The sequence below is a fragment of the Nelusetta ayraudi genome, unplaced genomic scaffold (genome assembly GCF_046127955.1).
Source record: "Nelusetta ayraudi isolate G7.1 ecotype Tasmania unplaced genomic scaffold, CSIRO-AGI_Nayr_v1 ptg000011l, whole genome shotgun sequence".
In the NCBI taxonomy this organism is placed as follows: Eukaryota; Metazoa; Chordata; class Actinopteri; order Tetraodontiformes; family Monacanthidae; genus Nelusetta; species Nelusetta ayraudi.
This window is the reverse complement of record NW_027466061.1, coordinates 20,580,688-20,606,731: the sequence shown is the minus strand read 5'-3', so window position 1 is coordinate 20,606,731 and position 26,044 is coordinate 20,580,688. Positions and strand designations below refer to the sequence as shown.

The following is a 26,044-nucleotide window of genomic DNA, read 5'->3' as shown; positions in this document are numbered from 1 at the left end:
ATTGGTCTTATGTGGGAGATTTTGTTTCCTATGAATACATTTGATAAACGAGGAATAATGTGATGTATTCATTACACCACAAACACAGATATAAAGGGCCAGTTCACCCAAATGGTTGTATAGCATTAAGGGTCAATGGCGTGTAAGGACTTAATTGCATAATGTAAATAAATGGGTGCTTTTTTCAGTGTCTAGGGACCTTTGTGTATCATCAGTTCAGTAAACTTTTTTGTAAGTGCGTTTTGATTATCCCACGATAATTAAAGCTCCTCCCCCAGCTATGTTTAACCTGAAGTTGAGTATTTTCAGCATGGTACTGTATGTCATGTCAGCAGATGGACGATGCAGTGAGGTTGCAGAATCTCCAGAGAGAGCTTTCAGAGGAGAGGGACACAGATGAGAGTGTTACATAACGGAGAATAGAAACACACCATCAGCTGTGATCATCAGTGCGGCAAGATGCTGTGACACTGACCTCAGGATCAAACACACATCTGGACAATATATCTGAGCACATTCACGCACACATAACGTACACGTCCTTATCAATATCTCGGCTGGAGGGAAGACAACCGCCAGCAGGGGTCAGGCTGCTGCGGCCGCGCCATCTGTCCAGGCCAAATGAAAAAACCCAACGTTTAGCCCATGACCTGGGATTGAACCATTGGCAGGATTTTACGGAATCTGCTCGATGACACCTCAAATCTCCTACAACATGAGCAAATGCATAGCAAGCGCTCCAAACACACTCAGCTATGTTGCTATCTTTGACCATCACATCTGTGATGTTGTTACGTAAGCGGCCAGATCCTTCCCTTTGCTGCCCAAACAAGCTCGACCGTAGAAGATGGGGGGTGGGGTGGAGCTGAAATACTATTCACACTCACCTCAGACTTTCAAAGAAAGAATACATGGCACCTATTAATCCATCTAGAGAGGCACATTTTCAAATCTATATTATACTGTAAACAGAACTGAAGAAAGTTCATGACACAATGTTTGGTCTCAAAACAGTCAAGGTTGCTACATTCACAGCATGATAGGTGTTTTCTGAACCTCAGTTTAAGATGGCTAAGAAGGCAAGGTAGTATTTTGCCATCAAATAGTTTAACTGTAATATTATGAACTGAAAATACCACATGATTTTAAATATAAATGTGAATAAAAAAAAACAACTTTGTTTGTATAACCAGTGTTTTTTTTTCTTTTCTGAACACATTGAATGATTCATTGATTTCTTTCGAATAATAATGAGTGCATGCGTGTGTGGCTGTGTGCATGTGCCCTTATCTTTCCTTCACATGTCATAGTATGTTTTCACATACCTGCCAATAAAATCTTATTTAGATTCAGGTTCAGATTTTGATGTGTTGCTCTGAACTCGTTCCATATTGTTCCCATTTTCAGATCTTTTATTGTCTTTAAAAATCAGACTCCATGGAGTAGCATCACATTAATCATCCAAAATAAAAATAGATAAAAAAGTTGAATGTGAAATGCATAATTTTAGTTTCCTTTCGAAATTAATACTTTGTATGACCATGCACATTTTGTGACAGGGCCATGAGATGCTCTTAGAGAGTGTTTCACAGTCCCCTTTGTGACATCATTCAGGACTAATTTGCCACAAACTGTTGTTTTAGAAGACACTTTGTGAAAAGTAGATCCGGCACAAAAAGTAAAAGATTGGACTTCCTAATTTCTTGGGAGTTCATTCACAGGACAGAGACACTTGTAATTGACAACACTTAATACTATATAAAATACAATACTGTGTTGTTTGAGGACACATAGTATATCAGGGCGTCCTGTGGATTCTTTTTCCTGCCAAGGCCTGTGATTCAGTGACTTCGGCATCTTTTAGTTGAAAATACATTCATCTCGTGCACCTGAGATACAAATACATGATCACAGCCACAGTGAAGAACCCGTCTGTCATCTCATTTCCACCCAGGCTTATGCAGCACACGTGCTCATGTACACATGTGGTCTTACACATACATAAACAAACATCTGTCCCTAAGCTTCTTACAACCCAAATGTGTGTGTGTGTGTGTGTGTGTGTGTGTGTGTGTGTGTGTGTGTGTGTGTGCTGGGGCCAGTAGTGGAGGGCAGAGCTGCTGGGCCAGAGATGGGTGGCACGCACAGTTTCAGGGCAGAGCTCCAGACCTTGGCCTTTCATTCTGCCCTCTACAGCCTCCACACATCTGCCCTGGCCTAAAAACAAGAGAGCCCACAACTTATAATTACTCACAAAATAGTGCAACTAAAACATCATTTTATTTGTTTTTTCTTGGTGTTAAACACTGTTAGTGCACATTAGGTCTCTCTTTCTCATTACACCTGATTGTCACTCTTTTTGTATGCGTAAATGTTTTTCTGTGTCTGTTTTCCGCTGGCTGGGCAGGCTGGGGATGGGAGTACAGGGCTTTAGGATAGTTTTGGCTGCACAGCTGTTCAACACATCAGAGCAGATGTGCAAAAGAGCAAAGACAAGGCTTTTTGTCTGCTTCGCTCGCTTTTCGGAATCCAAAATGAAGCCCACAAAAGATGCTCTCTCAGCCACATTTTATTTTACATCAGCGTGACAGCAAAAAGGGAGAACTCTTTAGAAAACACATGGTGGTCATATGACGATGCACTGATTTCAAAGCATAACTGCTACAGATAACAAATTCCAAAGCAGATAAAGCCGCACACAAACTAAACTCTCATAATCCACTCTAAGCCCTTCCCCTCCATCCCCTCTCCACGCCTCCTGCTCCATCTGTGCCGGCGGCAGTACTCACCCAGGAGACATTTTTGTTCTTGGGCACCTTTGACATGGCTCGTAGGCGAAGAGGCTGAGGGCCCAACTCCCAAAATGCTGAGCGTCCTGAAGCGCGGCTCCCTGTCCAGCCTCTGTGGTAGCAGCCCACTCAGATATAGAGCTTCGCTTCTCATTTGACGTCCTGATTTACCCCGCTGCACTAACAACCCTTTCACCAGACTTCTCTCCGGAAGGAGCGCCACGAATCATTGTCCCGAATCACGCGGCGGTCCGAAATTTGCCCAAGATGGAGGAGGAGGAGGAAGAGTGGGAGAGAGCAACAAAGATAGAATAACTCCAAAAAGACCGGCCAGAGTTTGCAGCAGAGTTCCTTTCAGTCCTTCACCTGAATCCTCTTGCTTGCCGGTTGCTGCATGCTCCCCTCAGATTTACATGATGAAGGCTGCATGAATATGCAGCCAAACATCTGGCCCATGCCCCTCCTCCATGATGCCGGAGGCTGGGGCCAGCAAACGGCCAATCCTGCCCTCCTAACATCTGGGAGAGGAGAGCACAAGAGAGGTGATGGATAGAGGAGGGAAGTGGAGAGGAAGGAGGGAAGTCAGGAGATCTGACGACCAGCGAGGCTGGCGAGCAGAGCTGGCGTGCTGAATGGATGCTGATGTTGTAGTGTTTATGTGTGGGCGAGAGATAACGAGAGGAAGGGGGAGGAAGGACAGATGACTGGAGAGGGCCAGTCAGGACACAGATTAGAGGGCAGGTTACTAATCTTTAACAACGTATTTTAAATAAATAAAGTATTATCATTGTTATTCTTGTTATTCTATTTATTATTATGGTGTTTGAATTCAGGACATTTCTCTGGAACTTTCCCCGAAACGGCCCGAAGAAACATCAGTATAGCAGGAGAGGGAGATGACATGCACGTTTGTCATTTAGAGTCCTCTTTGTGATTATGTTTCTATTCATGTACAATTCTAATCATTCCACTAAGCTCCCAGACAGCCACAGGCCAGAGAGAGACAGAGAGAAAAAGAGATTGATGCTATTATACATACATGAGCTTGTCCTCGCTCACAATCCCAAATCCTGAGGGCAGAGTTAACATGGTTCCCTTGTTGCAGCCACAGCATGAACGCACTCCTTCAAAATTGGAGTTTTGGGAAGATCGTTCACAAACCCGCTGAGCAAAGAGGCCATTAGCTTAGTTTTAGCCTCTCTGTGAAAAGGACTAACTAAGGCTTGTTTTACCAAACCTAAAATCTGAACCAAAATCTGAAATTAGAGAATTTTCTCAAAAGCCCTTCCACAATGTAAATTCTTCCAGGTTAAAGTGCATCGACTCTGCAGGGTATTGAAACCGGCACAGAAAGTATATTATACCATAGTCATGATAATTGTGGTAACTGTAACTGTAACTTGCCATTATCACCTGCTATCATCTCAACTCAACCTGTTTCTTCTAGACATCAGGGAACAAATCTGTGTCGGTCATTAAGCCAACATGACAGTTTTCGAATCTTTCGGAAATATTTCACATGTGGGAAAGAATTCTGTCTGTCAAATTCTAGATGAAACACACCAATCATATATTTGCTTCTTTTTGCCTTTGTCACATTCAAACCCAGCTCATTACTTCTTACTCCTCAAAGGAGGCTGACTGAATTGAATACAATTTACAGAGGACGTTTCAGAATTTAAATCTTACAAAGCAAGTTTTGCAAGATTAGTTGTTTATATTTCTTCAGTCCCTTTCTGCAGTATGCACAAAATGTATGCAAGTAAAATAAAAAAAAACGTATGCGAAACTCCCATTTCTATCGAACTTTTCAATCCAATTTAAAATAATAATAATAATAATAATAATATTCTAAGAAATAATGTTAGCTAATTTTCCTCTCTAAGCTTCTGTGTTTCTATGGAAAAACAAACAAATGTCTGCGGCTCAGCAACCTTGAAGTGGTTTATTTGGGTCTACACAGATACACGTCAGTGATCTACAATCATCTTGCCTGCGGTTGGGTAGGAAATAGCTGCATGCAAAAGAAGTCAATACCGAGCTCGCAACATTTACCATGCACAGGATTTTTGATTCAGCATTTAATCAATGCCTACATATATGAATGTACCTAAGATAAAGCTAGAGACAGAAACAAGGTGGGGAATGAGGTGTCCAAGAAACAAAATTAGATTTATCTCAAAATGCTGCTGTCATCCGCCAGAATTCAGACCAGAAGCAAAAGAAAATGACTTAAATTCCTGCATAAAAGAGGAAGGTGCCCTTTCAAATGCCTGTGTCAAAGCACTTATTAAGGCGTTTGAGTCTCTTCTTCACTTCTACCTCTTTTCCTGTTTGTTTAGTGACATTACCTTGAAATGCTGACATTAGTGATGAAAAAGGGCGTGACATTTCAACACACTCATTTAATGATGTGTCAGTTACCAGGAGGTGGGGAACAGGGAGTGGTGGGAAACAAACAACGCCGAGGGGATCATTTTTATTTGAAAGGCTGAGCACTGAAGCCTGCAAAGCATTTCTGCTTAAAAACATTCCTATTGCAAAACTTACAAAATTGAAATATTAAGAAAAACTGAACAAATGACAACTATGGAGGCTTTGTGTGAATTTTTAAAGAGATTTAAAAAAAACAAAAAACTGGCCCTTCACCTGTTGGCCAAAGTCAACCAAAGACAGCAGCTACTAAGCAGAGAGAGACAACGTCCTCCCCTTGCAGAGTCAGGCAGGCAATCAAATTAATCCATCCATGTCTGCCAACAGAGGCCACAGTCAGAGGGGCCACAACCAAACAGCTTGTTAAATTAAATTGGAAAAATTGTATACAATTAATATAAAATGTAAAGGTTCAATACTTAACATATTTTCAGATCTTTATTTTTTCATCTAAGATGTTTATGGGGCTTCCTAGCAGGATAAAACCTCTGCATAGATCGATAGAAAATAATTGCGAGTTTCACAATTTTTTCTGAAAAGTGAAGCAAGCAAAAATGTAAAGGATTAACAATTTTTTGCATAGTATGGGACCATCAAAGATAAAGTATCCATCATCAATGTTCAACACAAATTGAAAAAGAAAATTTAAAGGATAAACATAGTACATGGTACACACTGATAAATGCTCTACTACACATGTTGTGCATTTAATCTTCGCGCTCTTGTCAATATTCAGTTTTCAGAACACTTAGTAGCACCAAAAGCATCAAAAAATGTTTTCTGCCTTATTTTTCAAAATCTTACAAATATAAATATCCACAATAGATTTTTTTTCTCACTTAAAAAAAGCACAGTGGATTGAGATTTGTTGTATTGTTTTGTGCACGCCCTCATGCGCTGCTTTTCTATTGTGGCCATTGCACCCGAAGTCATCGGGCACCATGTGATGTGTCGCCGCACTCGTCCTCCATGTGTCGCCGCTATAAAGTGTGACTTCTCCATCGCTGCTGAGGTCAGCATCGACTGCAGCTGCACAGACACTCCGTTAATCTGCGGGGCTCACTGAGCGTCGAGGGCTGACAGTAAGCCTATTGCATGTGGGAACGCGGTGACTGCAGAGTCCGGGGGAAGTCGACTGTGAGACTCTGTAGCTGCAGCGCAGGTTACGACACATGACGTAGCAGCAAAAACCAGAGTGGACGGAGGGCAAGGGCTGGTGGCAGCACAGAGGAAGAGGAAGAGGAGGAGGAGGAGGAGGAGGAGAGGGAAACAGGTGGAGGAGAGGGGTGAGCGCGTCCTCGCTGATCTTCCCCGTCATTAAAGGGAGGGTGAAAACTGACCTCTAGCGAGATAACCTCACCTCTCCTCCCCCTGCCACATGCTGCACTCTGCCAAACAGTACAGGTGGCCGTGATAGAGGTGACCACCTGACAGCTCCTTGTTTTGTCACTTTGACATGATGAACCTATCACGCAACATTAATAAAAATTGTGAAATGTTTAGGAAATGCGGTCAAGGTGGTTTCCATCATATTGCAGCTGGTTACTTGTCCACCGCCACTGCTTCGTGCTCCTTGCCGGCCAGTTTTAAACCCGTGCAAAAACAAAACTGTCTTTCAAATGTCAGCATAATTCGACAGAGCCTAAAGTGACGCTCGCTTTGTTGACACTCCAACCAACAGCGGAGCAACCAAGGCGGGCGAGAACCACGCCTCCCATTTAAGATTCATAAAATCACTTCATGCCTTTGGTTGGTGGGAAACTTATTTTCCAATTATAAATCAATGGATTTTTTTGGTTACATTGAAAGGTCTGTCCGTGATGATGAAAAAAATGATATTAAATAATCACGTTTGTGTTTGCTTGAGCTTTTGTCCAAATGAACTTGACAGCAGCTCTCCTTTCATGCAGCACACTGAGTTTCTATCCAAAAAATAACAAAAATGGCGGTGTTTCTTCCACAAAAAAAAAAAGAAGGCATTTCTGATTCTGAAATATACCTAAGATTTGATCCACAGGACACATTTTATTGGTGCGATTTCAAGGGAAAAGAAAAACCTTGTATCTCCGATGGTCAACCTGAACACTGTCCGTCCTCTGAAAGCGAGGACTGCGTTAAATTTATGTCAATCTACATTGTCACCGACATTTGCCTACAAATCTTTGGCACTGGCCTTTTAATAGTATGCTGGATTGATGGTTGATCATTAATAAGTCCTCTACTAGGATCTATATATCATGATCCGGTACCGATTGCCACTGTTTGTCCTAATAAACTGCAGCCGACCAAAAAAACAAAAACAAAACTCAGCTCTATCACCCGCAGCGACACACTCGCAGCCCTCGCTGCACCTGTTGACAAGCATAAATCCTATTTTCAACATCAACAGTGACTCTCTGTTGATAGAGGTCAATCAGTGCCACCATCGCCAACCTCGCCTTCTCACAACACAACTTTGCTGTTGCTATGGCATCTCAAAGCATGGCTGCCGATGCTGCAGCGCGCCGCTGGGTACTCACATAGGTGGACTGCACTCTCCGCCAGTGTCCCAGCCCACAGCAATACATCAAGACATCCAGTTGGTGGGAGAGGAGGACGGTGGAGGCGGCCGGGGGAGTTCGAGGTTAGGTTTGGGGGAGGGGCGGGGGGTCGTCTCAGGCCAGACTCTCACTGGGGATCCTCATTGCACAGGTGGCACGTGCTCTCCGGCTCCTCAGGGGGAGAGAAAAAACTAAACCAGTGAGCTGCGACCTCTCGGAGTTTCTTCCCCAAAGTTGCACCTGGGTCGTCTCATGTCCTCTCCAGGGGTCCAGGACTCTGAGTGGAAGCCAGGGGTCCCCAAACCGGGCCGGCTGTCCTGCGAAGTGAATGTGTGTGTGTGTGTGTGTGTGTGTGTGTGTGTGTGTGTGTGTGTGTGTGTGTGAATAAGTTGAATGTGTGCTCAGATCATCCCAGGTGGTGGGTGTCTCCTCTGCCACCCTGTGCTGTCCAGCCCTCCCACCTCTGAACCCGAGCCCTGCGCCCCCCCGCCCCTGCTCCACCTCAGCGTCCAGCCTCCCGCAGCCCCAACTGTCTCGCTGGGGAAACTAAAATGTCATCTTCTTGCCGGTGTTTCCCACTGCCTCGGCAGCGTCGCCGCATCTGTCACACCATCAGCTGTGGCATCCTTCAGATGAGCGTCTCGTCCGTATCCCCCCCGCCACCCGCCGTCTCCGACTGCCGTCCACTGCCGGCGCTGCTTTTCCTGGAGAAGACCACCCGTGGAGTCGGGACGCGAAGAATCGGCAGGTTTGGAGCCAATTCTTTTTCTTTCTTTGCCTGCCCCCCGTCCTCAGAAGCCCCGGCAGCTGTGTGGCTCCTCCTCCTCTTCCTCCTCCTCCTCCTCCTCCAGAAACCCTCGTCCTCGTCCTCCTCCTCCTACTCCTCCTCCTCACTCCACCACGCTGCCTCTCTCTCTCTCTCTCTCTCCTCAGGAGCGGTCCCGCTTACCTGAGTCACCCGTTGCACTCCTGTTGTCACTGTGTATGCCCGCGTGTGTGAGAGAGTGTGAGTGTGTGTGTGAGTGGAGGCTGCAGCTCAAGCTCACCCCCCCTCCCCTTTCCCGTCCCCCCTGTTGCCATGCTGTAGCAGGTAACATTCAGCTAGCGCAGGAGACACACAGCCTGAATTCAAATGCGCCTCCAGCCTCTCACATTTTACAAAGCCTCTGCCCATCCTAGCCCCCCCTCTGCCCCCTCCACCACGCCTCCCCCTCCTCACGATCTGCCTCCTCTCTTTTGTTCCTCCTCCTCCATCACCTCTAACTCTGCTCCATCCAACACCGTTTGCCTCCTTCTGCCTCCACTGTTGCTTCCTGTCATGAAATTCCCCCCACAGCTTCCTGCTGTCATGCTCTCGCTCTTCCAGTTTCATCCCGTCGACATTCTTCTCTGAGGTCTCTGTGGAAAACCCTCAGCGGCGTCGAGGAGGAATCGACTGCTGCAGTCGCACCATTTTTAACCTGTATCCATCCTCCTCCCCGCCGAATCAGCTTATTAAAGATTTAATCTGCGGCTTTTCCAGAGGCTCTTCAAAAGGCGGCTTTCCATGCACAGCAGCCGCCTCGTTTGCTGTGTTTGAACTGGGGTATTTCAGCTTGTTGACTCAAACACACGTTGACAAACATTGCTGTGACATGAGTTTGTTAAAAAAAGACAACTAAACACACAATGACACTTCAAATAGCCAATAATGTCACTGTTCGGTGATTTCAAGTAAATATTTGTCATTATTTAACATTTTAAAAGGCATTACTTGTGATGAGCCTATGTTGATGTGGCAAGGCACAGAGAGCCCAGGCAGGCTTCGAACCCCAGACTCCTGGTTAATAGTCATGTGCGCTAACCAGTCGGCCAGAGGGGTATCCCCTTGGCCAAGTCGCCAGAGCACAGGATCAATTGGAGGCATAGTGACAGGACCTTCAACTGTCACATTGAGGCCTTGTCCAGATCACAGTAAGAATCATTACGAAACGGGACGTTCATTGCTACAGTGAAAGAAGAAAAGTCATTCTATTCATAGGAAGTATGACACACAGTGAACAAATACAGTAGCACACACAGACACATGAAAAGACATCAAGCACAATGTGGAAGCCGGAAAGGGGAGATGCTAATAAATAAAAGGCAAGGGCAGAGCAGGAGGAAGAGAAACTATTTCTTTTCATACAAAAATGTGCTTGGTGACCTGATTAACCACACAAGGCCGCTGCTTATGACTCATTTTCACCTCGTGCTCAAGAGTGAAGAATGATAGCAGTGGGTTTTTTTGGTGTTGATGTGTCATCCTGAGTAATTTGTTTTCCGTCAGTACATCAAACCTCGAGTTCAGTTTGTGTCAAGAAGCAGGTTTGCCAAAAACAGATAATTCATACTAGATACTGGACTATAGAGGAGATTCTAGTAATGCATTTGAGGGCAGGTAAAGTGTTGGTAGAGTGGGCAGCGAATTGATGATCGAAGGGTTGGCGGTTTAAATCCTGGCTCCAAGCGACCATATGTTGAAGTGTCCTTGGGCAAGACACTAAACCCTAAATTGCTCCCAATGGAGCTGACAGTGCACCTTGCATGGCAGCAGCCACCCATTGGTGTATGAGTGTGTGTGTGAATGGGTGAATGAGAGGCCTTTGTAAAGCGCTTGGGGATACCGTGAAGGGGCTGGACAGCAGTATTTAAGTGCAGTCCATTTACATTTCAATAGCTCTGTCACAATAAAAAAAAAAAAAAAAGAACTGAAATGCCAGTAAGTGGAAATGGAGTTAGAGAGATTGGAGTAAGCATAAACTCCAGAAACATCAGCATTTTTCTACAGGACAGATCCTCAGAACCACCTATTTGGCAGAAGCTTTGACTCTCAGTTCGACTACAATGGGCTTACTTTTATATTAAACTATTATTTTCTTTCTCCCTGAAGTTACAATTAATTTCAGGTCAGGTTTCAAGTATTTAAGAGGTTGATATACCTTCAACTCACCCTTCACTTAAACACAACACTGTTGGTTACTGTTGCTGCCCAGAAGAGCTTTCTCAGTCCTCATGTTGAACGTGGGCTTTTCATCACTGCATCAGCGGATAGTTCTCTGAAGGAAACACTGTGGAAACAAGAAGTGGCACGAGCTACATGCAGGATACATGAGTTATTTTGGAATATATGTTATCCTCAACAAATCACATTCTACTGTTCAAATAGAAAACACTTCTGTACCAATTGTTAATTTGCGTGACACTAACCTCATAAAGCACAATTTGAATGTTAAAAAAAAATCAGGTTTTTGACACAGGACTCCATTTTTCAGTATCAGAGAACAAAGGAATAGTACCACTAAATAAACACAATCATCTTTATGTACAGTGACACAATCAAATTCAATTCAAAAATATAAATTCACACTATACTTTACATTTATTTTTTCTCAGTTACAGATGAAAACATGTTGTTTGTCATCGTCCATCCTCTGGTGCAAGCTGCAACTTCACAACTTTTCATCCAGGAGGGACGCAGGCTGCCCCTCTCATCCTCAAAACATGCTGTGCCTTCTGAAAATCCGCAGCTTGGTCAGGAAGGTAAAATAGATGAAAGTCAAGCACACCAGCAGATTTTTCAGTGGGTACAGTAGCGGAGACACAAAGCCGAACACTGCAATGAGAGCCACTCGGAGGAAAAAGAAAGGAAGGTCCTGCAGAAAGACGCCCGCAGAGACCAGCAGGGGGCTGCTGGGAGTGATGACCAGGCGCAGAGTGGACAGGAAGCAAAAGATGTAGACGGGAAACACCCAGTCTGAGTAGAAGACTGACGGCTCCCCAGCCACTCGCACCATCTCCACAGTGTCCAGCCAGAACATGAAGGACTCGACAAACACCTCTGCTCGCTGGTCCCTTGTCCACAGGGAGCCCAGGGGCCCCGAGTGGGAGCGTGAGCGCGGGGACATGACATACAGGTAGCTGGAGCTGGCGCTTCTGCTCGGCGTGATGCCATTCTTGTCCTCCAGGGTCAAAGTCCCCTGCTCCTGCTGGTCAGAGACGGTGGTCACATGTTGTTGGCGGGTCAGCACGAGGCCCGACGTGTCATAGTCGGCCTGTAAGGGGTCCGCTGCAAGTGACGGGAGCACACACGACGTATAGCTGTCAACATCTGTATCATCTGTTGCCCTGTTGCCTAGCAACATCTGTCAGAAAGCCATGCAGCTTTATTTAGGATTTTTTTTCCCATCAATCACCGACAACTTACCTCCACTTCAGTCTGTCGTCAGTCAAGGAGCAACATGGGATATTCAACATAGTGGATTTCAGGAAATGTTTTTTTCTTCTTCTCTAAAACCAGTGACATTCCACACCCACCCCCTCAGTGTGTGTTGTCCTCTTGCTATTTTTTTCTTTTCTTTTTTACAAGCTGGGCCAGGCGTACAGCTGTGTTAATGCTTTTGAGTCATAACTCAGCATTCAACCAGTCTACATGTTGTGCACCTTTCAATAAGTCTTAATATCCAGGATCCCTCCACTCAAATAACACATCCGCAATGTTCCAAGTTTGGTGTTTGGTGTAGCAAATTGATAAAGCCAATGTAATCTGAAATAACCAAACAATGCACACGTAGGAGCCAAAATAACTTTTTCCTATGTTTTGGTTTCCCAATGTCTCTATTTAATTAATTGCTTGATGAGCCTCTGTGGTGTTGCGTTATGTTGATTCCTTATGAGTTGTTGTGGTAGCTCAGTTCAGTCAGTGGAGAAGGTGAGACCGGCTAGAAATTTTCTCCTGACTGTTTCTTCATGTTTCTTTTACACTGAATACTTTTTTTTAACGTTGGCCTGTTATTCATTTTGTTTTGTACATATTTTTGGACTGTTTCTGGACATATCAAAGGTTTAGTTGAACCACAAAACAATTGTTGTATTATGTTCTGGACCTTTTGAACGTGTCAGACAGCCAAGCCGACACTCAGCCTCTACAACGCTGCTTTGAAAATGGAACGGACCAAAAGAAAGAAAGTAGTCTCTACAGTACAGTTAGTTTTAGAAAGATTTAAAAAATTAAGGACTCATTTCATAGCTGTTGTTTTTTTGTTTGGATTATGGAAACTGCTTAATGGTTGAATGAGAAGATAAACAGAACTTTCCACCATTCCACCACAGCTCTAAGAGTGAATGAGTGATCATCAAGAGTAAAGTGATGGCTCAGAGCGTTGAGCACACCAGTGATGATCCGCACACATCTGCCTCCACACTAACAAGGAAATCAAAAACTTTTAATGTTTCGTTTTAATGAGTCCTGGCAGTGAGTCGCCATTGGTCAGTTCTTCCATCCATGTTTTCATCCATCGTAAACAAGTGTCCCATTTATGACGCACATTCCTACATCCACTTTTACAATCAGTGAGAGAAACAACCCAGAGAGACTCACATTGCCCGAGGAGCTTGAAGGGACGGATCCTCTCTACGACGTCCACCGTGATGAGAGCAAAAAGCACCAAAGAAACAGGCAGCTCGCTGAAGTAGTCCAGCCCATTTTTTCTGTCCATCTGTGCCAGAGGGTCAGAGATTATTAGCATAATGATTAATGTATTATACATGAAAAGTACACACGCTGAGCAGGTGCTTAGGTCAGGTGGAAAAGATGAAGTGTTTGATGAAGTCACCTGACGTTATTATCCCATCAATACATTGTGCTAAGAGCTATTAACACAAGACCAGCGTACATTTGTGCCAACGCCTTGCACTTGCTTTGTACAATAATTAAGGACAAAGTGCCACATACTGGAGATGTAAGTATCTCTGTGTAGTAGTGGGTGAATTTCAAACTCCTGGTTAATGGCAAAGCAGTCACGCTCCCTGCAGGTTACTGAACACCCCGGCCGAGGTGCTCTGTCTTGTGACCTACGATGCATTCCCCTCGGTTTCTCTGTCTTGTGACGGTGCCAAAGTCCTTCTCAGTATACGGTGGTCTCAAATTTGGATGCCACCCGTGACGTTAATGAAGAGATTTATTCCTCGCAAGGCAGAGATTCGACTGGGCAATAACCGTTCTTGGGCCTCTTTACTCGTGTAAGCAAACAATTGGCGCATGACCGCACACCGTAAGCCCTCAAATCGCTACGTGGCAGTAAGAGGGGCGCTCATAAAATAAGCCGGGGCCTCAAATGGTCTGTTAACATTGCAAATGGCTGCTCAAGGAGCCCGCTGCACGGAGCGCGGCAGAGGCGAACAGCAACAGGTGCTTTAAGGTGACAGGAGTGATGGCTCTCCCTGGCAGTACCTTGGAGCCGGCTAATATAACAGCAAAGCAGGGGAGCGTGCACAGGATGATGTACGCCAGCATGGTTGGCCTCCTGCAAAACAAAACAGGCTGTCTCAGCTCACATTTGAATAATGATCATCCCAGTGTGACGGCTAAATTGACTTATTCCTAATTAATGTATTTAAATTCTAGATGTTGTGTGCAGTCAAGCTGTGCCACTAAAAGCCTGTGAGCGGCTGCACAACGTGGAGCTTTGACAAGGTCACAGCAAGCTACGCTTCATGGAACAGACATAGGGGGTAACTTTAGCATGAAGTTCGCAGTGTGGAGACTCTGTTTTTTTTTTTTTGAACATTCATAATTTGACGTCAGTGTGCAAAAATAAAATGCCATCGCTGTTTCTGTCCGAATTTCAGTTGAAGTAGCCGTCATGCTGTCAGGTGAACAGCCACAATTGCTGTCAGAATTAAATCACAGGCTATCATTGATCCCCATGTCAGTGTCTCACAGCAGGGCCACTGTTACTGAGGCGAGACCAAAAACATTTAACAAAAAAAAAAAAAAAAAAAAAAAAAAAAACACAAGTTGCATAGGAACAGGCTTGTCATTGCTATATGATCATCATACATATAGGATGATGTAATAATGCAAGACTTGCTGGAAACCTTTATTTCTACTAGAACATCGAAATAAAAGTATGTTTGAAATATTACAATGCAATATTAGGGGGAAATCACTTCTTTGAGTCTTTATAAGTGCACAAAAAATAAAGTCTGGAGATTGATCTTCAATTTAGTTGATTGCAATTTCATGTTAATTCGTCAATTTAGGTCTCATCTTTTCTGTCAGTATGTTTTTACCACAGCCTTCCTACACAGTCACAACAACTTCAGGTCCGCATCACTGCCTTCCACTCATTACATCACACTTTGTGGCCTGTATACCCACCACTGTTGGTTCTCTGAGGTGGTCGTCCGTCTCTTCCGAACCACGTACTTGAGCGGCAGCCACGCCAGCAGTGTCACGGAGGTCACGTAGGCGATGGAGGCGGCCACCACCAGCCAGTAGGAAGTCAGTCCATTCTGGAGCTGTACAAGCCTGGCGAACTTCTCCACGACCGTCAGCGGCGGCGCAACCAGTGCGGCAAACTGGAGCAGCTCGTAGGCCACGAGCTTGGCCGTCTTTCTGGAGGGCATCGTCCCTGAGCGCCGGCTGCCGCTCCGTGTCTCCCGGCGAAGGCTCCGACAATCATCTCCCTGGAAGGCAGCCGGCCGAGCCGCTGGACTCTGCTCGGGAGGCTCTTTTATTGCTGAGTTAATGAGGGAGTCACGCTCACCTTTTACAGGCTCACAAAGAGAATCCGTCTCGTATTAATTCCAAGGTGAAAATTACACTGAAGTGACAGATTCCGAGTCTTTGTTCTCTCCTTTGCCAAAGGTTGTAAAGAAGGAATTCACTTTGAAACAATATTTTCCCTCCAGTAATCTGTCATCCGTCAAACTCCATGAAACTGAGGAATGTTCATCCTTCACATTTTTGGCTGTTTCGCGCGTGTGTTAACTCAAAAGCTGAAAATTGTTTTCTGTTGATACCGCAATACTCCTGCAACACCTTTCCTCCGCTTAGGAGTTTGTTGGTCTTTCCAGGACCGTGTTTGTGTCACTTTCCAAAGACATGCAAAGAACAGCAAAGATTTTTGGCAGGAAGTTACAGTGAAACCACGTGTTTTTGCAGGAGGCCGCAAAACAGAGGGCTAAACGGGCCTACGAACAAACAAATTTACAGTTGCCAATATGCTCCACTGCTCTTTGAGTTGCAGAATCATGGGAAGCTGCTCCATGACTGCAGAAGGGAATAAAAAGAAAACAAAGACTTGACAGAAACGCCACCCAACACACATCTGAAATGTGTTGAACATCTCTAATGAAATAGCAAAATAAAACGTTTCACTTTATATCTCCCCTCTACCTTTACTCAATGTGAAATACACTGAACTCCCTCTAGTGGCAAAAACAGCCAATGCCAATGGTTCTCAGGCACCTACCTCAAAGCTGCAACCAGTGAGGTGGACATTCGGACCCCTGTCTGAGGAGAACAACACTTAGTTGAGCTGAGCATGACTCATAGGAGAGGATTCAATTAACAGCATGTCTTGATTTCACGTAATATGTTTAGTATCTAACAAGTAACACAGAAAACGTGCTAATCCAAAGTGTCAGCCTGTGCAGGTTGAGTATTTATTAGTTATTTCTGATTTGGGATTAAATCATAGATTGATGGCTTGAGATAACTTTAAATCTGTGAACCAACCGCGTCGCCCCCACCACCACCACCACTCACTGCACCTGACAAGTAAAGCCATCATCATACATAGTACAGATGAAAACATGTTGCATGTTATGATTGCTTTGAGAAATTAAAGTATGCACATGACCTGAAGAGGTGTGCAAGCAAAGTGCTCCAAAAAAGTAAGACAACAGTATGCTTAATGTTATACTGTACATTTGGCCTGGTTTTTATTGTGAATACCAATTCATAAGTATGGTTAAAAGAACAGCAGGGTACAATAATAAGACAGAAATCACAATAATGTCTTTTAAAAACTGAAAAAGAAAAAAAAAACACCAAAATAATAAAAACAGACAGCATCTCAATCCTGTGCAATGCAGTTAAGTCTGGACTGCTCTTTTTTTTTTTTTTTTTTTTTTTTTTTAACACTGGTGCAACAAGATTTTACATTTCTATGATGATTTACTGGCTACTGGACCGGTCATCCCAGGTTAGCTGCTACTTAATTATTGGATTCAAAGGAAAACTACTATTCTATTCTTTCACTTGGTAAAAGGCGGTGATAACAAAATAGTATTTGCCATTGAACCAAATATATGTTTAAAAACAATAAAGTTCTTGTAGAGTAACTTGTTTGCCAAGGAGGCCAACAACTCAACAAAAGTAGGCCAATAAAAGTTAGAATTGCACAAACGTACAGTCAGATTAACTGATCAACTGGAAAATCTTGCTTCATACGTCCTTCATGTAGTGTCTTTAAATATCATACAACACATAAGTAGTACTGTTAGGTGACCAGTCAGTGCTTGTAAACACTCTTTCCCAAAGATTTTGATGAGAAACAAAGGAAGGTTGTGAAAGGAGTTGAATATTTTAATGTTATTTTTTTTAAATCAACCAGTTGGTGTGGCTGCAAACAGGGTCTGAGGAGACCTTTGGGAAAGACGTGTACGAGTCCTGACTGCACTTAACCAGAGCGACCTATAGCTTGGTTCTTTCAGGTAGAGTTTGTCATAGTGTCTGAGAGAGCTGTGAGGAGAGGACAAGGTGCCGAGATACAAGGGGAGGTTGGATCTGTTTCTCACATCATCCTACAGTACGTTAAGCATGTGTCCGAACAGAGAAAAAAAAAAGTCCTTGTGTGAGCCATTTAAATATACAACTAAGTTCTGCAGAATATCACATACTCTGCTTTTTTCTGAATACATACATCCTGCACTGCTTCTCTGTTCAAAATAGAAGAACAATAATCAAAAGATAAATTAAAACGCACTACAAAAAACATAGTACTTATTTTCCACCACTGCCTAAAAGAGATGCTTTAAAGAGAAAGGGGCGGTCTCCAGGGGGCGCCCATGAGAAGTCAGGTTTGTCGTAAAAGGAGGTTAGTGCAGCCCATGGATGGAAATGGACCAGATGTGAAATCCACCCATACAGAGCAAAAGGAAACCTCTGCGGCATGAGGGGGGAGAGGGGAGTCCATAGAGTCAAGAAGTAACTTGTTTTTTTTTCCCTAAAGCATCTGACATTCTAAACTTTGTTCCCTTTGGCTTTTCCATCTTACAGTTAGCAGGGGCCTCGTGGCTGCAGAGTTGCCCTTGAAGGCTGAGAGGAACACCAAGAGCTGCTGTGCTAACACACTGAGGTCTCCATGAAGCTTGGTGCAGTATATACAAGTGTATTCCATTCTTCTGCCCCCCTCACCCGCAAAAATAAAATAAAACAAGTGGCTTCACTTTTCTGTACTTCTGAGAATGTCGACATGTAGAGCGCAGAGTAGCTTCATGTTCTGCCCCCACTGTCCCTGTGTCACCATCAGCCATCCATAACATTAGTGTCGGACTCAAAATAAGTTAGACAATATTGTAGAGGACATGGTGACTGACTAGTGTAACTGTGTCAGCCAGGGCCCACTGCTTTTACACCTGTCTGTGTGTGTCTGTGTCTGTCTGTCTGTATCCAGTCTGTCTGTTGGGGCTCGTTGTGTTGACAGGCCTCTTTAATTTTACACACAATCAAATATAAAAAGTGGAGGGGTTCAGTTTGTTAGGTTTAAATGTCCAATGGCTATTTTGTAGCAATCTTTTTTATTGAAAAATAATATCAATGGTAATAATAACTTGTGACAGTGGAAACTTAATTTAATTCATCTGGGTCGCACACTGTACTTTGATTTTTTTATTTTTAAATTAATTGAAAATCTTTTCCCTACTGTAACTAATCGATAATCGGCTTGGCTGAACATCCCATCATATACAGAGTAATAAGAACTGTTTTCTTCACAAGCAACTGATCCATTGACTAATCAATGTTTACTTTGTTTGAATTGAGATTTGGTTTTTAGTTTACGCAAAAAAGATCGACCTCTTATTTTCCTCTTGTTTCCTTCAGAGGAATCTGCATCAGGAATGATTAAAGAATTACTAACAAGGCATTAATATAATAAATATTACAGTAATTCTACATAAAACTGAGGCAATAAATGATCAGATATTGTACACTGAACGGGGAAAATGAATGAGCAGGTGATCCAGATTTAGGAGTCATCAATCTTTAACAACAGTGGCCTAAATTAGAATGGGTGCAAATGAAAGCTCCTTCACTTCTTCCGCCCTCATGTTTCATTCTGATGTGAAAACATGACGGAGGTTGTTTAAGGAGAAATAACGGCTGAATAACTGTGGCCCACGGTTACCAATGACGGTGTGAGCTCGAGAAAACCTCCTGGTCACTTCAAAGCCGGGAGGCTGAAGAGTCAAACGTCACGGTTTGTTTACTGTCGCAGTCAGTCCTTCCACACCATGGGGAAATAGCACTAATAGCACGTAGTATAAGAAATCACCTACAAACACGATTTGATCAGGTCTGGTGTGAGTGTGTGCATGAGTGGTTAGCTCAGGGGCCCCTATAGCAGGGCTTTCTCTGAGTAGGCGGCCTGCGAGACGTCTGAGGAAGGTGCTATGCTCGCGCCAGGGGGGGCGCTGTAGTTTGCCGTCTGTGCCATGCCTGCGGGGCCGGTGCCTGGGGCCGGTGCAGGGGCGGGGCCTTGGTTCTGGTAGGACTGAACATCCGCCGGGGCCATGCTGCCCGGGGCTGCGGGGTAGACCGGTGGTTGGCCCATGTACATGTGAACATCGCTGTGGAAAAGAGAATCAGCGTCGCAAAGGTGAGACTGGGGGCGAAACTGGCACGGCCAAATCATAACTCTCCTGTTGCATGCTACGTTGCCATGGAGCCGACAGGGATCCCTGCGAGCCTCACCTGGGAGCGGGCTGGCCTGGTAACGGAGCTCCAGCTGGGAGCTGCTCCATGGGGACAGTGTAGCCCTGCACCGCCGTGCTGCTCATAGCGTAGGAAGCTGAAGCCGGCTGACCAGAGTAGACCTGTGTGCACAAGCATGCAGGTGGGAAACATTATCCTTAGTGGTGGTGGTAGTAGTAGTAGTGTACAGATCAAACACGTTTAAAAAGAAGTATGATGCAATGATATTAGCATTATCAGGTGCAAAACTAAAAGCCATTTTATTCAGTGTTTGTCTGGCAAGAATTCAAGGATGTCATCTAGATTTTATGCTTGGTTCCTGGTTAGCAGTTTCATGAAAGTGAAGAGTAAAGTGTCTTCAACAGGTTCCCTTGACACGCAGACCTTTTTTTTTTTGAAATTCGTTCATTTATTTTCAAAGTGCCATGCACTGGGCTTGGGTGATATCCAAAATGTAACATCTCTATATTTAGCCAATCAGTAAATCATGGCTGAGACGCTGATATGATGCTCACGACTTTATATGTACTTTGCTTTTGCTGTGCACTTGACTGGACAGCAAAAAGTTGTGTCTCACCTGTTGTGCTGCAGTGGCAGTTTGCTGCATGTAGTACTGTTGGCTCTGCAGCTTGGCATACATGGCGTAAAATGGATCTTCATTCATTAGCTTGGCGTACAGCGACAGGGCCTCCATCACTTTCACATTCAGTTCTGACAACTCCGAGTGCTTTCTGAGAACGAACACACACACACACACACACACACACACACACACACACACACACACACACACACACACACACACACACACACACACACACACACACACACACACACACACACACACACAGACACACAGAGAGAGAGAGAGAGAGAGAGAGAGAGAATCAGTCTTCAGGGTTTCACAGCGTCCATTTGAGGTTTCTGCAGACGTCTCAGTCTCAGAGTAGGAAACCCCACCTGTCTATATCCTCCAACTTCTGGTCAATGAGAGGACCCATTTGATTGCAGGCACCTGTGGAGAAACAAATTGCAATAAGGTCACCAGAACAGGTAAGCTTCAATCCTCAGAGGGTTTGCCTTACTTACCTTCCAGCTGGAGTAACTCAACACTGTCTGACTGGTTGTCTGTGGGATCTGCACTCTGGATCATCTGCAGGAGCTGATCCATTTTGTCCTGCGAGAGCGCAGCACAGTTGCAGTCATGACACTCGAGAGATAATAGCAGATAATTGTGGAATTCCAGCAATTTAAACATTGTGTCTGATTTCAAGGGCAATAAGCAATAGCCGTTACTTCACAGTGAAAAGAGCACAAAAGGGACCGCACCTCATCGATGTACACTGGCTCTTGTTCAGGCTCTATGGTCTCCACCTGGACGTCCTCACTGAACTGCACCGTCTTCTTCTCTGTCTTCACTGCAGGTTTACGAGAAAAGGTAGCAAATGATTACACAGTGGCACAACAGATAGAGAGTTTTCATTTTTTCTTTTCTTTAAGCAAAGCAACACAACAAGGGGCAAATATGGCAGACACACACACATCATTTGGCATAAACAAAAATCACTTTGCAAAACAAGAAATCTTAGGGTGTGTACAGGAAGTAGAGGATGCCTTTAGTCTTTTTTTTTATTGCATGCAGTTACCCACAAATCATTACTATGTGCCAAACAGTCATTTTTAATCCCTTTAACATCTTTGTCTGATACATGAAGTACTGCACTTCCCACTCTAGGATCAATACAGCAATAATGCTAATGGACTAAATAGGCTATCAAAGATCTACAGCTGGTATAATGGATAAAGGCTGTGCTTGTGCGTGCTTGTACTCACTCATCTCAGGCTCTGCAGTGAGGTCAGCTGTGACAAAGTTGGAGGGGAACAGACCCACTCCCTGGTACGTTTCCCCTTTCCACCAGTTGGGGTCGCTGCAATGAAACAGAACTTAAAAAATGAGCGGCAGGTTTTTAGAAACACTGACATAAACAACACTTCAGTGTTCACTTTCAGTTCAATGATTCAATCTAGACGCAGTCCAAGAGAAAGAGGAGGTGAGAGTGAGGCCCAGAGTTAAGGCTTGGCAGCATCCGGTGGTAAGAAAGCATACAGGAAATAAAGGAACCTGGATATTTTCATCATGTATAGCCTTAAACGTTTGCTCATTTTGTCACATCAGGTTCAGCTATCCAATCATAAATTGCAACCAGAGCAGAAGCTCTGCAGACAGTAGAGTACATTAACCGTCACTCACGCATCAGATATTGTACTCTTTGAGTAAGGCCACTCTGTTTACTTATGACCCACATACTCCTCATACCAGCTGATGACTACATAAAACTTTGTTGCTAATGTCATCTTGAGATTTTTTTTCAAGTATAGTGGCAGTACATAGGAGAAATATTATACAAGTCGTCGTTAATCCTCTTCAGTTACGCCAAGGACCAAAGCGTGCTCACTTCACCAACTAATAACGTGTCTGCAAGATCACACCTGTCGTCCAGTATGGTGATGATCTCTCCTGACTTGAAAGTCAGCTCGTTGTCCTCGGCGGCCTCAAAGTCATAGATGGCGCGGACCTTCCTGCCGTCGGTCTTGTGTGAGGAGTGCAGGCTGGAGGTGCTCGGGTAAAGGCTGGACAGGGAGGACTGCGGCTGCTGACGCTGCTCCTTCAGGGAGAGCTCGATAGCTGCGGAGAAGAGGCAGAGATGGGAATATTTGAAAACACAAAAGAAAAACAATCAACTCAACAACTTCAGGATTTACAGTAGATGTTGTAATTTCTCGAGTGATAAGTGAAGTTTCTCTGTTGCCACTGGCGCTTCTCACCTTTGGCCAAGTCTTCTTCTTCTTTCTTGTTTGTTGAGGTGGAGGGATCCTTTGCTACTAAAGCAGGGCTTGCTTTAGCCTGCTCTGCGGCCTTTCAAAATGACAAACACATGCATTACATATACATTTTCATTGTTCTAACAGCACCCAGTAAAGCTCGAAGAAGACCAACGCAGTGAGAAATATGTTACTCAGACTTTCCTGAGGGTGAAACTCTTCAAACCTACCTGGGAGCCAACAGCTGGGAAGGTGACGCCCTGCTCGCGTAGATTCTTGATCATAGCAGAGATGAGACTGAGTTGAGGATCATTGCGGAAGTCCTCCGCCCACTCCACCATCAGGGCTTTCAGCTTCTCACACACTTTAGGGTGTCCCTGGGTGCATGCACCAAATAAATATTACACGCTATGAGAAGCAGAGGCTTCATGGAACAATGAAAACACCGTTGTTGTTTTTTCAAATAAGCAATGGAACTTCAATTGAAATAAACAGAAGACAGACACCTTGTTTAAGACGTTGCTCACTTCGCTTGCAAACTCCCTGGAGCAAACCTCCAGGTGGAATATCTTTCCACAGTTTGAGACACAAGCGCCGAGAAGCTGTGAAAACATTGGTACAAACACCTCATCAGAATCACTGCTCCGCCAAAAGAAACATACAAATACGCAGCACACTTTAATAAAAAAAAACCAAATACAACTCAGTAAATTTCTGGTTGAACAGAGTAAACAATAACAAATGTTTTATTGGCCTTACAGTCAGTGCCTGCATGGCCACATGAGGGTCCTTGTGGTTCACTCTTCTCATTATAGACCGGAGACATTCTTTAGGCCTACAGCAGAAAGGGGATTTAACAGCAAGATGTGACAGCAGCAAAAAGAACAAGGTTGGCCTTTTTTTTTTTCTTTTTTTTTTCAGTAAAGTCACCATGATAATAAATGCATATTAATTAGCACAAAGGGAGCTATAGCTATCTTGAGTTTCTTAAACTTAAGCCCCGATTCCACTGCCCAAAAAACATGTTTTTTTTTTTTTAAATAATCGGCATTTGGTGGCGGTGGAATCTGCTCACCGAGCCGCGCTGTCCCACGACTAAACTGGTCAAACGACCCGGCAAACGACCCGGGTCAAAATCGGCTCCGAACTAATCGGCATGCGGTGGAATCTGTAAACCCGGGACAACACCACCTTTTTACCTGCCGCAAGGGATGACGTTGAGCGTAACGTGCGCTAAATCATAATATCGCGCCAGTCGCGGCGTATATCAAGCACTGATGCAAAAGTTTTCCATCCCGTTCCATCAGCGCTGGATAATTGTTCATTGTCCTCTGGCTGTTTCGCCCGCTGCTCGCGCACAAAGTGGACCAGACGCCGAAACAATCGCTGCACGGCGGGAAGCGGCCGCGGAGGTGCGCGCCGCTTCAAGTCTGGCGGCAACGACGTCATCGTTCCACTACAGCCAAAAGTGACCAACAACTAAGAACACTGGCCACCGCCAGACTCTTGAATTCTGTAGAACTTCATCATGCGATCTCAGCGTGAAAGCGGAGGGGGTGCAGCTTGCCAGCGGGGGTGACACCCCGCTGGGTTTGGTGCGCGGACACGGAACTCAATGCCGATTACTTCCGCGACGTCCCGCGTCCAAAAACATGGTGTCATCCCGCTAATTTTAGTGGAACAGAGGCTTTAAACCCAGGGGCAAGTCTTCGTACCACCCACACACTAAGTCTGATCAATATGCTCTTGTGTCAGGCTCAGTGCAGACTGGAGGCAGTGAACTCACCCAGAGCGGGACTGCCCTATCTTATCACATATGTCCAGGATGAGGCCCCAGTCCTCAGCTGTATTCATCTCACTGGTTGCTTTCTCTGCAGAGAAGAAGCACAACAACAATTAACATTTCATTTGCAGAAGCACATTTCCAGGCCTCATTCAACCTGTGAACAGAGAAACCCCAAAAAAGATCAAAAGATCCCTTGTATAATAGATGATAGTAAATCCCCAGGAAAGAAAGATGACTCGCAAGCGAGAGATCCTCTTCATTTAATTGAACACATAAAGCAGTTAAAACACAAAGGAACGGGAGCAAATTATTATTATACAAATGCCGATTAATCTTATTATTGAGGTTTTGTGTTGAAAAACTAATTTAACTTCACACTTCTTATTTAGTCTACATGAAGAGATGTTTTCTTCAAAAGTTCGGGAGATTATTTTTTGGCTGAATAAGCAGTTCTTGGCAAACACATTGCCAGTGTGAACATGACGTACCATATCGTGTTAGCTCATGAAGTGCTGCGAATAGCCCCCCTAGCTAAGGATATATAGTTTAAGTTAATACATGTTTGTTTGTTTTAGGTAGGTCCATCTAAAACCACTGTACTGACAAAGACACATTTTCTAACATGCTGTGGCAGCAATATGGCATATCTTGGCGTTTAAAGTGGGATTAACTATATCTATATAACTATATTAATAAAGATGATCTAATTTGGCTCAATATTTTCAATATACTATTCAATAAAAGAATATCCACATGTTCAACACTGCTGATGGGACACAGTAAAGAAAATGGAAATATGGGATATCCATGCTTCCCCAGCCATTCATGTCCTCACTGCGTAAGTATTTACAGCGGCTGTGGTAAACTGTGCGTTTAGATAAGATGGGGTGTTTGTGTACTTTGTCCACCGCCTGAACTGCTGTACATGCTCATGAAGCAGTCAACCACCGGACCTGACACAGGACATGGAGTTGAAAGCAAACAGAGTTTTTCTGGTATTTCAATAGCGAGCACATCCTTTTTTAGACAGGATGTGCACTATATTTAGAGGATATTATGTGATGAGGCGACGGAGCGCGATGGTGACGGTGCAAGACGGATAACGAGCTACTCCAATTATTTGATGACCAACCACTGCGTACCGAGGCTGCATTGCAAGCACTTCCATTCATAAATGGTTCACTCAAACATGACTTAACAAATAAACATTGAGGTGTAGACATTTCAGAGGTACGATAAAATCCACCTCTGGAAACGGGTTTTCGTGAAACGGTTGCTTTAAAGACCTCCAAGTTACGAAAACGTTGCTGCTAGCTGGTCAATGTCCACAGTAGGACGCGAGCTCGTTAGCAGACGGATTTTATCACAACAAAGCCAAACGCGATGTGAGAAGAACGCAGACGGGCTCAGAGTTTAGTCGGTTCTTTCGCCAATACACAGCCGGGCCGCCGTGAGACCTTGTCATTATAGTAGCTCGGGGTGAGATTTATGCTAAAGACAGCTACAGAACACAAACAAAGCTGACTGATTGATGCGACTTGAGCTAGCATGCTACAATAGCCCCCAGCCCTGACTACTCACCAACATCTTGGTCGAATGGGTTTGTCGCGAAGAGAGGCATCGCTGGTGTGTTGGCAGAAACACTTCTCGCCGTCCCACGTTGTCTTCTTTCCCTATTTGCCTTATTCCGTGCGACAAAAATGCATTGTAACGACAACTACATGAATGTCAAATTTAGCAGGCTGATTCTACACAGTCACTCCTCCGTTAGACGGCAACAAGCAGGGCATTATGGGTAATGCAAGCGGACAGTCCCGTGTTAAAAGGAAGCGCTGTCACCCGCTAGGCTATCATTTGCCGTGCAAGTCTGACCACGGTTAACTGTGACTGT

At 44.4% G+C, this 26,044-nt stretch overlaps 3 protein-coding genes across 3 annotated transcripts in view; all 3 read right to left on the bottom strand.

Annotated features, from left to right (window-relative positions):
* cacnb2b (calcium channel, voltage-dependent, beta 2b) overlaps positions 1-8,115 on the bottom strand; it is a 30,626-nt gene extending 22,511 nt beyond the window's left edge. Inside the window, exon 1 of the mRNA XM_076021827.1 lies at positions 7,742-8,115. Coding sequence (XP_075877942.1) covers positions 7,742-7,789 — 48 coding nt within the window. The 5' untranslated portion in view covers positions 7,790-8,115. The remainder of the gene's footprint in view (positions 1-7,741) is intronic.
* A 2,971-nt stretch (positions 8,116-11,086) lies between these two features.
* tmem236 (transmembrane protein 236) lies at positions 11,087-15,400 on the bottom strand. The gene is made up of 4 exons (XM_076021826.1): positions 14,943-15,400; positions 14,013-14,085; positions 13,161-13,278; positions 11,087-11,849 (listed from the first exon to the last, which is right to left on the bottom strand). Exons 1-4 carry the CDS (start codon positions 15,188-15,190, stop codon positions 11,278-11,280), a joined length of 1,011 nt encoding a protein of 336 aa, XP_075877941.1. The 5' UTR covers positions 15,191-15,400; the 3' UTR covers positions 11,087-11,277.
* A 1,079-nt stretch (positions 15,401-16,479) lies between these two features.
* Positions 16,480-26,044, bottom strand: part of LOC142884305 (collectin-12-like) — a 33,795-nt gene continuing 24,230 nt past the window's right edge. Inside the window, 14 exon segments of the mRNA XM_076019817.1 lie at positions 16,480-19,420; positions 19,545-19,666; positions 20,122-20,275; positions 20,505-20,559; positions 20,634-20,721; positions 20,874-20,962; positions 21,378-21,472; positions 22,035-22,230; positions 22,371-22,461; positions 22,598-22,744; positions 22,874-22,969; positions 23,127-23,202; positions 24,154-24,238; positions 25,735-25,834. Of these exon segments, the coding sequence (XP_075875932.1) occupies positions 19,189-19,420; positions 19,545-19,666; positions 20,122-20,275; positions 20,505-20,559; positions 20,634-20,721; positions 20,874-20,962; positions 21,378-21,472; positions 22,035-22,230; positions 22,371-22,461; positions 22,598-22,744; positions 22,874-22,969; positions 23,127-23,202; positions 24,154-24,238; positions 25,735-25,834 (1,626 nt within the window). The 3' untranslated portion in view covers positions 16,480-19,188.